Raw genomic sequence first — 14644 nt, 5'->3', positions numbered from 1 at the left:
GAAAAAAAGGTTGTTTAATTTAACTCAGATGACTGGAAAACAGATACAATATTTAGCTACTTTTGCCTTTTTTTTCCATAGTATCAAACTGTCATTTTTGTAGAATTCCTTTATTTTTAATTCAGCAGTTTTAATTATTTTCTATCCCAACTGCGCAATTAACAAATGCATAATCATTAAGTTGATTAACACACATTTGAAGAGTTAGCTGTATATTTAATGAGGAGAAATGATTTTGTAGAACCTTTCAACCCTTGAAGAGTTCTGGTACTTAATTATTAACAACTATACATGGACTTTTCAACAATACATTTAAATAATACTGCAGTGCGTGCATTTCTTTCCTTATGCTATCAGCTCCTCAAAGGAATTCACTGAATCATAGGGATGTAGTTTTTATTCAGATGAATTCTAGTATTTGCTTATGTATTCAGTACTCCATGGCTGGGCTTTTATGCTTTGCCTTGAAGAGGCTTGAGAAAGGGAAATGGTGACATTAAGCTGCCTGATTCAGAGAGGTGCTGAAAGATAGAGCAGCCTGTAATAAAACTTAAGCGATTTTGGTGATCTGCTGAAATTACAACAGCATGCTGGGGCAGCAACAGTTTTTCAGGTTGCCCAGATTCTCTGTGGGATGCATGGTGGGACTTTGTCCATAGCATAACTGTGATAGCCTTACCAATGTGGTATTAGGATAGTTTGTCAACTGGACTGTCCGTGCCAAGGAAACTGCTGCCTTGGTGGGTACAGGTTTATAAGTCTGATAAATTTTTAAAGTCAAAACCACTGAGAATGCTTGAGCTGATAATAACTTTTCAGCAGGGAAGACTTCATAAGCAATTTGTATGCTGCTTCCAAAGTATAACTCTTTAAAGAGTCTTAGGCGTGTTGATCAGAAGGGACCTCTGGAGGTCAGCTGGTGCAGTCTCCAGCTCAAACTGGGGCCATTGCAAACATAAGAGCTCATCAGCTGTGACTTTGTCTAGCCAAGCCCTGAAAGCCTCCAAGACAGATGTTCCCTGACCACACTGGTCAACCTTCTCCAGTGTTGCAGAACCTGCCTAGTGAAAAAGGTGTTGTTTTTTCTAATGTTCAGTTTGAACCTCCCCAACCCACAGCTTGTGGGTGTTATGTCTTTTTTGTACTGTCTGCCTCCAGTGAGAAGAGTTCAGTTCCTCATCTTTGTAACTGCTCTTCACCATAGTTATGGGCTGCTGTTGCATCTTCTTCACCAGAATATGCAAGCCCAGCTCCCTCAGCCTCTCATTATGGGTCCTGTGTTGTAGTCCCAGAGCCATTTGGGGAGCCCTCTATATGTAGCCCTGTCCACTTTGTCCACTTCTCTTTGGCTGGGAGTGTGGGACCTAAAATTGGATGTAGGACTCCAGGTGCAACCTTGTCATCGCTGAGTTGAAGGGAGAAGGAACATTCCTCAACCTGCCAGTCATGTCCTTCCTGATGTAGTGCTGCATTGGGGTTGAGTCTTTTCAATCATAATGTTTTCTCTTAGGCATGAAGTTGTGGGAGAAAACTGACTTGCAGTTTTTATTCTCATTCACTTTGCTAGTACAAAAAGTCACAAATACTTTTGGTTTGTATACTTCAGTTAAATGATCAGTAATGAAGGAACAAATTTGAAGGGTTCTTTATTAGGATACTTCTTCATCTGCAAACTCATTTCAGCAAATAGCTTGTCACTGTGTAATGAACCAAAGAGATTTTTTTTTAATGCAAGTTCATGTTGCTGTTGTTGAAGGCTAAACTGTTCTTTTAATGGAAGAATGTCATATGAACAAATGATTTGGACGTTTATAGTCAGTCACAATACTTTGGCCCCAAACCAGTCACTGGGAGAGAGATGGTGAGGAGCAATAAGGAACAAGCAAGAGTATACTTCAGGGAATAAATGAGCACACTTCTGACACAATTTCTTTAAGAAAACATTGGAGTGATGTAGGAAGGAGAAATGTGTATATTTTTTCTATAGTCAGTTGTGTGTACATAGAGCTTTGTAGTTTCTGGAGTTTAGACTGATTAATGTATATGCAACTTAGATCTCAGCATATTGGAGAACGTGTCATTATGAACTGTTAGGCGCTTTTAAAATTAAAGTTGTCTGTAGTAATTGTGCTGTTTATTTTGTAGAAAATCTCCAGTTCATGTAATCTTTAAATGAGTGCTTACTAAATGTTATGCAGTATCATATTGCCCTATTATAGCTATTTTAGATAGTATGTAAATATGATTAAGAAAACAGAAATAAAAGCTGTAATTATGTAGAGCTAGTGCAATTTAATACATTAACAATAATCAATAATGGTTTACCTTTGCCTTGAAAACATAAACTTTTATTTTTCTGTGTGGTAACTGTAAATCTCTTGATCAAATTTAGGCAGCAGATCAAATTAAGAAGCTGTATAATCTTTTCTTGAAAATTGATGCCACTCAGGTTGAAGTGAATCCCTTTGGTGAAACTCCAGAAGGGCAAGGTAAGAAATTAAAGAGTTATAATGCATTCATTTGTTTCCTTTATTTATGCAAACTATAAATTAAATTGCATGAAAGGCTGTAGCAGCAGCTTTGCATTAATTTCATTTTGTAATGTAATTTAAGCAATATTCATAAATATTCCCACGGCAGATTTTACATTTCAATACCTTTTGTTATTTCATCCAAATACTGGAAGTATCAGCTTCTACATGTTATGCGTGGTGAGAAACAGCAACATTCTCTGCTCTATTTGTATGAAGTTGTTTTTTCTTATTATTTTTATTTTATTTTATTGTTAATGCTGCTAGAATTATTGAGATTGTGGAGAAATAAATTTGTTATTTTAGATTCGTAAACATATGCACTCATGATTTAAAGTTACCTACGACTCCACAACATACCAGAGCACAGGAGAAATTGCAACTGGAACTGACACTTGGCTACATGCTTTGGAAAGAAAATGGTTGATTGATCTGTTTCTACCATGAATACAGGTCCAAGAGTGTATAGGGTAAATAAAAGGAATTTTATTTAGCACTTACATTGTTCTGCTAGTTAGTTTTCCAAAAACTAGGCAGCACTCACTGCTCATTTGAGGCACCATATTAATGTGCACATTGAATCAATAGTTTCTGCATTGTAAACCTCACTCAGCTTAATAAATGAGAGTCAAATTCTCACCAGCTAATTCTAACTTCAGTGGTTCTTATCCAATTTATGAAACATGTACTGGGGGACAAACAAAAAGCCCTGCTGTTGACCAGTACAGTTCTATTATAGAGGCTGCATTTTAAACAGAAATGGAAAAATTTGCCTTCAGAGCCCAATAGGTTGTTTGTTTTTTTTTCCCTGCTGTCTATGTAGATCCATTAGCCTTGGTAGAACCAGTTGGGAATGAGATCAGAAGGACATTTCCATGTGTTGTGCAGTAAAGTTAAAGCACAACAATGACGTAATGCCTTGTAAAATTAATAGTCTGAATTTTCAAGTGCAACACGTGATACTTACTTTTATGTTTGCGGATGAATGAGACCTTTAAAATAGGTTCTCCAAAATTTCTGGAATATTCCTGCAGGTGATGATGATCACTTCAAAACAAATCATTGAGGACAGGTCTGGCCAACACAGAAGGGAAATTGGTAGACTAGTAGGTAGGGCAAAAGAAGGAAGGAATGGTTAGCAATAAGAGGAAAAAAAAACTTTCGGTCCTAAAAGATGATGTACAGGACCACAGTGACAGTAAATTTGAACCCTTGCTTGAGGCAGCACTGTAGAAAAAGTAAACTGATTTGGTTAAGTTGCCAAATTAGCTTTTCTTGAATGGCTATTGATACTAAGCAGGGCATAATTTGAAGGATGATGGTGAGAGTTTTTATGCTCCTTTCATCCTTTTCTACAAGGATTCTTCCCATGTATTTTGCATCCAGGAAGCTGAGGAGCAGAAACAGAGAAGGTTTCAAGCTGTGAAAGCCATTTTACTGGCAGACATACACAGATAGCATCCTGCATGCTTTTTTTTTTTTTTTTTTTGCTAGCAGTTTCTCCATTTGAAGTGTCCTAAAGCAGCATAAAGATAAAACAAATGGGAGAACATTTCAGTAGCTTAATGCAGTTATTTCTAATGATAAAATAAGACTATACAAAGACCATTATTCCTGTCAAAGTAATGGTTAAGATGGATTTATTTCTTGCTGTGCTTTCTGTTTTTCACTTGTGTGAATTTCCATTACAAAATGCATTGTCTTATGTATTTCCTTTTGTTTAATTCTGTCTCAGATTCCTTTTGTTAACACTCTCGGGTCAAAAGCCTGTAACTGCCAGTTTCTTTGTTGTTGTGTTTTTTTTTTTTTTTTTTTTGGTTTGTTTGTTCTCAGTGTAAGCTATTGAATTGGCAGATGACATAAATCCTACACTGCTAACAAAACCAACAGAAATACTCCATGAATATTTGTTGGAGCTTTCTTTGATATTTGTTCAGAAGAAAAATTCATTTGTAAAATCTATCATGCATGTAACAATGTGCTTTTGATGGTGAAAATGGTTTGATAAGTATTACTAGGTGTTTTTTCTGCTGCTTTGTACAGCATGGTCTTTGTTAAAGATGAATGTTCTGTAGAAATGAGATTCTATTACTGTGTCATTGAGGATGTTCATGTCTAAGGTAAACTTAGGGTTCTGAAAATGCATTTTTTCCCTAGTTTTGAGTTGTTTTCGCAATGTAAGGAACTGAAAGCTTGAAGAGAAAAAGTGGTACAGGTCTGAGTTTGTTAACAAAAACTGGATGCAAGGTATTTCTCGTTTTGGCAGTTTTCCACACAGTGAGTTGCAAGGCAAGAACTAGACTCTTTCAATAGAGATTTATTATATGTAAAAACTCATGAATAGTTTTCTAAAACTGAAGTCATGAAACTGAATTTGATTCTGTTTTAATTTAATCTGGTATTGGCTACAAGTCAAAGGTATTTAAAAAGAAAGGAAAGCAAAACAAACAACAATGATTGAGACTGTATCTGTCTTTTGCATGCTTAAAGATTGTGTGTTCAGTTATTTTAATTGATGGGTATCTGTATCAAATTTTCTTCTCTTTGTCATTGGCTTCTAATTGCAGAGGTATGTACAGTGCCTATGAGTAGGTGCACACATAACGTGTATGTATTTCAAAGCAATACGAATCAAAGTACAACAGAAAGGAAAGCTGGACTAGATTCTGGATGCAGCATTGAAAGGCATTTAGATCTGACTGGTTTGCTTTGAGAAATCAATTATGCTGCAGTTAGTAATTATCTGAATCTAGTACAACCCAAATTACTTAAATAGTAAAATGATAAGTATATAGTCTTATATTTACTTAAAACATTTTAATCTAATGAGATGTTTGCTTATGCAAGCCCATAAAAATAATGAGTTGGTAAATAGGCAAATAACCAGTTTACTCTACATGCATTTCTATTACTGTTTGGTTTTATATGATTATTATGCCTACTAGCTAGTCTTTGATATTTATTATTTAATATAGCCAGGTGTAGCTATTTTTAAACTTATTTTGGAAACCATAATGGATGTTGACATAAAAATCATGTTTTGATATTTTTTAATGTATATTGTTTTAAAGTTGTTTTAATTTAGATCTTTAGGGAAATAATGTGTGAATAGCATAAAATATTAAAATTTTAAAATCTGGCTAAGGAGAAAAATTTTATACTACTCACCTATAAATATGAGTGCATGTTACCAAATATTACTAGTCTGTTATCTTTTATACTTGCTGACTTTCCAAAATATTGAGAGTAAATTGTCTTATGAAATTCCTGCAGACCACCCATCCAACTCATAAAACCTGTGTTCATAACTTAGGGGCACTTTGTTTAAAGCAAACGTAGAAGATTGTCCCATGACAAAGGCATATGGCTGTGTAGTGTGAAGACACTTGATCTACCTTTTTTTTTTTTTTAGAATAGGATTTAAGAAAAGCTTGCCCTTTTTGTGCTGGAATCAGTGCAGGAGCTTCATCATCAAACCCTGAGGACCTCTTTCCCCCTCCATCCTGTAGTAGTCAGCAATAACAGTAATATTTCAGAAGCTCTGTCTAACTGTAATTTCTAAATGCCTATATGTTTTTATATTTTTTTTTCCTTAGTGGTTTGCTTTGATGCCAAGATAAACTTTGATGACAATGCAGAATTTAGGCAAAAAGAAATATTTGCCATGGATGACAAGTCTGAAAATGAGCCTATAGAGAATGAAGCTGCCAAATATGACTTAAAATATATAGGACTGGATGGAAATATTGCTTGCTTTGGTAAGAACAAATAAATCCAAAAAAACATTTGAAGACAATTCATACTTGGTCAATGTATAGACTTTGTTTAAATTCTGACATTCAATCCACCTATGATACCAGTTTATTTTTCTGAGGCTGTCTGCCCTTCCACAAGTTCTTGCAGGACTGAAACTGAAATTGTGTTGAAGACGTGGTAAAGGCTACAGCAGGCAGACAGGGCATGTGGGTTGTCAAAGAGAAGGAAGGCTGAATGGAGAGCCTTTGGGGTTTCTATGTTTTGAACTTTTAAGCTGATTCAATTGATCTTTCCAGTAAATAAAACACAAAAAGACATTAAAATTTGATTAGTTTTCAGAAATGTGTCTGTGTTACTTAGAAGGCACTTTGAAAGCTTGTGTGTAAAAATAAGATATTCCCTCTTACAAATAAATATCAAACTTCATTTCTGTTTAAGAGAAGTTTCTGAAAAAGCTGCTTGGTTATTAAAAGGAAAATAACATTTACTGTTTTATTTTTCTGTAAGATAGGAATTAATCTTCTGTTTAGAAGAGACAACAAAAACATGACTTGTTCTAGAAAATGTCCGGAGTTCACACTGCTTAGATATGTACTCCAACCACAAATCTAGAAGATCCTTTTAGACCGGAGCAAACACAAAACAGAAGGCAGGTTTAGGAGTGCCTGATACTTGTCCCTAGAATTTAGTTGTCTGTTTTACAGTAATACAAAGCTTGATCTATTGTTATCACAACAGAGGGGAACTCGTGATGGGATCAGTGTTTCCAGAAGTTTCTCCTTTTTTTTTTTTTTTTTTTTTTGGAAACAGAAGTTTTTGTATTTCTCCAGCTTCCATTGCAGTGCTCAAATGTGCCTAGTGGAAGGTGCATTTCTAAGTCCTAAAACTGATACAACCATAACGAATTCTAAATGCTTGGTGTGTATGCAACTGATTTTAAACTATGTATTGTGATGGATATCCTTGAATAGGCACTGAACTATTGAGAAATATTTGCATAACATTTTGGGCCTTATTATTTTGGTTGCTCTGTTATGTTTTTAATCCTTTTCACAAATCAGATGTTTCCAATTGCAGTGAATGGAGCTGGTCTTGCAATGGCAACTTGTGATATAATATCCTTGAACGGTGGAAAGCCAGCCAACTTCTTGGATCTTGGTGGTGGTGTGAAAGAAGCACAGGTGTATCAAGCGTTCAAACTGCTGACTGCTGATCCAAAGGTAAAATAATAATAATAATAAAATAAATTGGTTTAGGACAGGGAGCTTCCCTGTGCAATACAGTTGTGTTATAGATCTATGTATACAGTATGCTGAAAATACAGCTAACAGTGTAAAGGTAGAGGATGAGTTATTAAAGGAACTGTTGGAAAAGAAAATGATTTAACTGAGCCAATGGATTGACTTTTCAGTTCCTAATCCACATGTGGATTTGCTAGTCAGCCTTGAGCGGGCACTTTTTCAAGGTAGTTCAACAAAGAAATGCAGGTGTGGTATAGTTGGGCATTGCAGTGCTGAACTTTGTGCATCTGACTCCTTAAGGGGAATTTGTGAGGATACATAGATGCTTAAAATGTAATTCCTAACAGTGTAGTGCCACAGTAAGTGAGAAGGAAAATTTGAGTTAAGCAAAACATTAATTCCTTGAGGTTTCTACAATATCTGATTCTATACTACAGGATATGCAGTGTTTAATTAACATTCACAGGCTGCTATCCTATCCTGGTGCACTGTTTCTTTTGCAGATGGAGGTGCAGTTTCTCTTTTCCTGAACAGGAGAAGGCTTGAGCCTGTGTGTGATGAGCATAGTTGTTTCTAGAGATGCATGTTAGTGTGCTGAGGTCATTGGCCCATGTTTGCAGACAGAAACAGAATAGCTACTAAGAGAATATTGATCAGGCGTAGGCACTGGAGTGGTGCCAGCTGACCAGCCTTGCCGACGTGGAGTTACGCTTTTGTGTAGCTGGGACCGAAGTTGCCATAGATTTTTCTTTTACTAATAAAAATCTGTCAAAGCGCTTTGGTCATCTTATCCATCTCTTGTATCTAAGCATCTCTAGTGAAGTCCTAATTTCAATATTTTATATTTTTGTGGATCTCTGTCTTTTTTTTTTTCTTGTGCTTCTATCCCCTCTCCTTACTTTTAATGTATGTATAATATAAATTTATCTAAGTACCACCTTTGTATGAAAACTGCATCAGTGGACTTGAGATACATTCTGGAATATATGATAGTTATATGGAATATAGGAATGATTTATTTCTTGGAAGGAATATATAATACAATAGACACCTTCATTGTCTAATGCTAGTAGACACTTATACTTGCGTTCATTTGTGTGAGTTCTGCACTGCATGCTTGGTGTGATAATCAAGGTTTGGCTGAGATGTAATTTAGTTCTGAAACCTGTATTAGTGGTGGAGAAGCAGGTGTGGTAAAGTCTTAGATACACAACTTAGCTCATGATTATCACTATGCTAAACAAGTTTTTTGTCTGCTACAGCACAAACAGCAGGTATTAATTTTGCTGAAGAAAAACGAGTTTAAACAATCTTAAAAAGAAAAAAGGACATTTCAGTAGCTCTTAGCTATATGATGTCTACATATCCAACATTTGACTTGTGAATGCATCCTTCTTCTATTCTATATTCTCCTATTTAACACTAGCAGCTTTAACTAAAAATAGTGAAGCTGTGCTAGTTGGGACAGTGGGGGCAAAGCAAAAGGTAGAATGGAAAAGACCTGAAATAGTCACTTACGCTTGTGTCTATGTAGCCAGCTATAGTTATGCCATTCCTGGCTTTATGACTGGCCCAAAATGTAGAAGGCTTAGCCTAAATGCATCATAACTCATTCCTCATTCATTTGTTGCCTCCTCTCTCTTCCTTTTGAATGCCTTTTCTGATTGTGGTGTGTGGTTTGTTTTTTTTTCACACCTTTTCTACACAGGAAAAAATCACAGAACAGCCCTGTTGCATTTCTTTTTTGTTTGTTCTCTCTATTGCACTCCAGGATGAAGGGTGAGGATGATTGCTGAGAGTCCCACTGGACTCTGCTATTTGGAGTGGTGCAGGGGAAGGAGGGTGCTTCTGAAAGCTTTCTGCTCTAGGAATGTAGCTCACAGAAAACTGGGATGTACGTACACAAGTGACAGCATTGTCAGCTGCAGACACTGCATTTCTGTGGAGATTTATTGCCATTGTCCATTTTTAAGTTATTAACTAGTTATTCTGAGTCTAGCTCTGGACATGTCCAGTCATACCACAGCTCTTATTGCTGAGAGGCTTGCCAGGTTTAAAAAAGTCATTTCTGAAGTGGTTGTCATCAGCCCTTTCAATTCAAGCACCTTTTCCCTTATTTTATGTCACTGTGATCATCAGCTATACTGTTTCAGTTGCACTTGACTTCAGGTGAAAAATGTCTCTTAATGGTAGTTGAAGAGTATGTACAAAATGAAATTAGGATTCGTGAAGGTATGCTGATATCCCAGTATGTAATAGGAGACTAATAACGCTGGCAGTTGTACCCGGCTAACATTAAAGCATTCATAGCTTTTCTTACTGCTCTGCAGTTGAATGTTAATGTATGTTTACAAACTATTAAAAAATAAGCATTCTATGTTTTGTTTTGTTCTGCTCAGAAAACATGATAAACATCCGTTATTTCCTCTTTCCATGTACTGTGTCCATTAGTTACATAAGATAATTGAATGAATCCTCTCTTTTCTTAACTAATGCTAGGTTTTCAGTCCCGTAAGTCAGTCTAATTGCTATGTTGTCTAATGTCGCATTCAAAATTTGTATCTGGTCAGTAATTTCCCTGTGACCTGTAACCTGATTCCGACTTTATTTGAGAATACAAAAACTTACTCTGGGGAACTCTGAAGCCAATTAATTGTTGTCAATGTCTCCAAAAACATGGAGCCTCTGAGGGGTGAGTAAACAAGCTACCAGTCTGCAGCACTGATTCTAGTTCCACTGAAATATGGCACTGGCAGAATTAAGGATGTTGCAAGAGAAGACAACTTCCAGAAGGAAATGTTCAACTGCTGCACTTTGAAATAGATTTCTCTCTCTCTTTCTCGTTCTCCTTAATACAAAATAGACTTCATAAGGTAAAATAATAATAATAAAATACAGATATGCCATGATTTCATTTAGTAAAGCTAGGAGATACCATTTGTGAGAAAACTGAAAATGTTTGATAGTTTGCTGTTGGTTCAATCTGGCTGATGTCAGTGTCTATAATTCTTTAAAAAAAGAAAAAAAGTTTGTTGCAAAAGGTTACCCACTGGCTTTTGGATGGAAATGCTGTCTTTGGAGTCAGTGACCCTTTTATATTCTGCTGGTCTTGTTTGCAGTCTGCTATATCCAATCCTTCCTAGGTCAGACAGGCCATTGCAATGGCTCTGAATTCCTTTCTTTTCACAGTCTAAATTCCAGGGTCTTTTTTTTTTTCCTGACTGTCTTCTTTCTCTGAGTTTGTGCAGTGTGTCTGCTCTGGCAAATGATGGGATGTTTTCCCTCTTTTCTGTTAGTCTTAGGAACAGGGAAGATGGCTGGATTCGGGGTGTTGGAGCTGCTGGAAGTTACCATACAACTGTTTGTAGGATTCAATGGTTTCCAAAAGGCTAAAGCTGAAAAAAGTCTTGTCAATTAATCTGCTGTCTGGTACATTGAAGCGTAGTCACCATCCAGCCCTCTGCTTTGGCCTGGAGCTTCTCCAACAAACACTGACACTCCTAAATTACCCACATGTTGTTCTCTCAACTTTTTAATACGTGTTGTAGCAAGAGAAGTCTTCATGGGAAGTTTCAGATCTCAGCCTGGCTGAATCATGATTTTGAAGACCTTAGTGAGTATGGGAGCCCATAGTGAGTAGGCTCTTGGTGGGATGTTTTTGGTGATGACCGGCAAAACCCAGAAGCGTCTCAGCAACAGCTTGAAGCAAGTCACATCCTCTGCCTTTCTCCCCCATACTACTACAGTAGAATAAATGTAATACAGTATGGGTTACTGGTATAAGAGAGTTGCCCATTAATGCTCTCATAAATGTTATGTATACTTCAGATGTGTGGCCCAGGCATGGCTATAGACTCTTTTCAGATTTTTGGCTGCACGGTATTCCTGTCCCTTGTTCCTTCTCCCTACTGAAATACAGGAGCTTAAAGGCCAAAACTGTTTGTTGTTTTTGTTCTTCCCCCTAAAGCTCCTTTGATGTTCTTTTGACACCTGTCCTTGATGATGCTACCAAATTGATTTATCAAATCAATTGCTGTTAACAAGAGTTTGTTTGTCATATAGGAAAAAAAAATATTGACAGAATGAAAAACATTTCTCTGGAAAATATACACTGTAGTGACATCTGTTAACTCATATCCAGGGAATAATTAATATCAAACACATACAACTTTTTTTCCCTGTAGCCATTCCCTAGTCCAAATTCAGATTATTGTTTACTAAATGTGGATTATGCTTTCTTATTCCTGTCACTTCACTTTGCCCATTTGCTTATGTCAGATGCATCTTTCTGTCCACTTTGGTGATGGGAAAAGTAATGGCACTGACGTGTCTTGCCATTAAGTGGCGTGTGAAGCAGAGGTCTCAGGGCTTTTATTTTCCAGACATCCGAGAGTGAAGAGAATTCTGAAAGAGGGTATCATTAAATCATAATTTTGCAATTCAGTTATTTTCCAGCTGTGCTTGGTGTGAAAGTAATACAGCTTATCCATCCTTATTATATAAGACATTTTTATGACTAGCTTATCCTTTTGGCTTGAGGGATTTTTAGTATTAGTTTTCTTAACGTTGCAGTCTGTTATGTGGCAACAGAAGGCATAACTCTCTACTAAGAGAAAAGCTTTGTGATACTCTTTTCTCAGGCTTCAGAAGCTGAAGGAGGGAAAAAAAAGGCTGCCTTTTATAACCTATTTGGTCTTAATTTTGAGTGAATGAATTCCAAACTAATTGGGTGAACTAGTTCAGTTTAGACAATTCCAAAAGTCTGCGAGCATTCAGGCAGCTTGGAGCATAGAGACTGTCTTGGGGTGTTACTGCCCTCTTTGCTCTCACTCTACAACTTGAAACAAAGACTGGCTTGTAGTTTTAGGGGAGAAGGATCTTTTGAGTATGGTTTCCAACTATGCTTGACTATAAAGCAGGGGATTTTATTCTGGAAATGATGCAAAAATCTGTTTTATTTCATGAATCTGTGCCTAGCATTTGACTGTTGTGTTATAATCCTAAGCCAAAAAGGGGTTTTGGCAGTGAACCTTTTCTTAGGAGTTGCCAGGTGCCTGTTCTGTTCCCAACCAAGTGCTCCATGCAGCGTGCCCACTGAGGCGTCCCTTCAGACAGTCTTTGGGCAGTGCAGAGAGACTGGAAGAAGAAGAGGGGAATGTTGTCATGGGGTGTTCCTGGTATAGGATTGGGCATTGAGACACCACAATCACATGAAGTGAAAATCAAAAGTAATACCAGCAGCCAAGTTGTGAGTGCAGGCAGTTTGCACAGCTGTTTAATGCGGTCTGCAGAGTGTCTGTTGCAGTATTTGTCATGCCAGTCAGTCAGAATTGTCGAGTCTGACTCATCTATGAAGAGTTGCAGCTTGAACATCAAAAGCAGCATCCAGAAACAAAGGATCAGCTGATTTGATTTTCTTCTAGGGTTTTCTTGGCCCGTTGCTGAGAGTGGTTAGTGGTGGTGTTACTCGTGGTACTTCTGTGTGTATGAGAGGAGTGTGCTTTGGGGACTGGGAAGGGGGGGCTATTAAGCTTTAAAAGTCACAAGTAAGAAATAGTTCATAGACTTTTAAACAATATAAAAATTAAAATGGCTACACTTGCAGCGATAGGAAGCCTTGCCGTAGAGCACAGGCTGTCTGTGAATAGTTTATCATGCACTTCCTGCATTTCACTCCTAATTGCCAGTAGTAGATTTCTCAGTGTTGTGTGAATACAAAGCCAAAAATCAGTAGGATCAGGCAACCTTCTCTCCATCACACATGCACCCTAGGTCAGTGTGTATATAGTGGTAAAGAAAAAAAATGAAATGTAAATAGCATTCAGTTATAGACGTATAATAGTGTTAGCATTGGATTTGTTTGAATTGTCAGATTGCATGTCATTTCAGATAATGCAGAGGAACCCCATTCTTACATAGTCATTAGGAATCTTCTTGCTTTCTCATTCAAATATCATACACCCTTTACACACTTCATTACCCAGCTCTTCTTTACACAGCATGAAAAGTCTTTATGCCTTGTGTGTTTTTCTGATTCACACAAGAGGGTGAAGCATTGTATGCTGTTTTGAGTACTCTAAAAACTGTAGCTGAAGAGTTATTGTAGTGAAAAATGTCTCTGTGTTATAGGCTACGTGCCAACAGTGCTAGACCTCTGTGGTAGTGGAAGCAATTCCGAAAATTGGAACTGTGACCAGAATTCTGTTGCTTTTATCCAAGCTAGAGCACCAGCTGGCGTGCCGACTTCAGTTGAAACCATCACTCTCCTTCCTCTCCTCCTCTCTCCCACATTCCCCAAGAGCACTCCGTAGGTTTTCCTTTCAGTGCTCTATCTACGAGGCCCAAGTTCAGAACTCAAAGGACCCAGTAGTTCTGCAGGTGCTTACCACAAGTGCAGTGTTCACACCTCTGAAGAGCACTCCTAGCTCCAGACAGGTGTCCAGAAATGGTGGAGTTGAGTTTACTGGGTACTTGTGAGGAAAAAAAAAAAAGTGCTGTGGAAATGATAAAAGTTATAACTGTTCCTTTACTGCTTATTGCATAGCCATATACTAGTGGCAGCTTCGTATTCAGCATTGCTCTCATATAAATGAAATATTAAATTTTAAAAAAGAAAGTTGTAGTCAATAAACCTGTAGTCAATAAAATGTTGGTTTTGTGTCAAGATTTTGACATTTCTGTAAGGTGATGCCTAATAAATTATTGATATATCACAGTTTTCAGAAGCTGGATTTTACTGTCGTCTTAATGTTACTGCCTAATAGAATGTAGGGAGCCCTTTTAACCATTAGTTAATTCGGGTAGTCAGCCCAGTGTTGGAGGTTAATGTCAGTTGTGGTAAGGCAAGATGCAGTAAGGTTTCAAAGGAGCAAAGTTAAGTTAGTTGCTCTGAAAATTGCCCAGCAGAAAAGGTGATTGAGTCCTTCAGCAGTTTGCATAAGGAGCTTACAGGTTATACAAGCGTTTAAGAACTGCCTCAAACAAAAACTTAGCCTGAGTCTCTCAGGAAGCGTAGATTCTGCCTTGGGTCCAATGGATGGACTTGAGGTTTCTTTTCCTCTTTCAGATAGCAGCTCTAAATCTAAAGCTCTGATTAGTAGCTTTACATGGGCAATA

At 37.3% G+C, this 14644-nt stretch overlaps 1 protein-coding gene across 1 annotated transcript in view; it reads left to right on the top strand.

The window, feature by feature from the left end:
* Positions 1–14644, top strand: part of SUCLG2 (succinate-CoA ligase GDP-forming subunit beta) — a 112457-nt gene that overhangs the window by 59071 nt on the left and 38742 nt on the right. Inside the window, exons 7-9 of the mRNA XM_084292543.1 lie at positions 2393–2489; positions 6128–6289; positions 7365–7507. Of these exons, the coding sequence (XP_084148669.1) occupies positions 2393–2489; positions 6128–6289; positions 7365–7507 (402 nt within the window). The remainder of the gene's footprint in view (positions 1–2392; positions 2490–6127; positions 6290–7364; positions 7508–14644) is intronic.

Source organism: Netta rufina (genome assembly GCF_964035555.1).
Source record: "Netta rufina genome assembly, chromosome: 10".
Taxonomy (NCBI): domain Eukaryota; kingdom Metazoa; phylum Chordata; class Aves; order Anseriformes; family Anatidae; genus Netta; species Netta rufina.
This window is presented reverse-complemented; position numbering and strand designations above follow the sequence as displayed.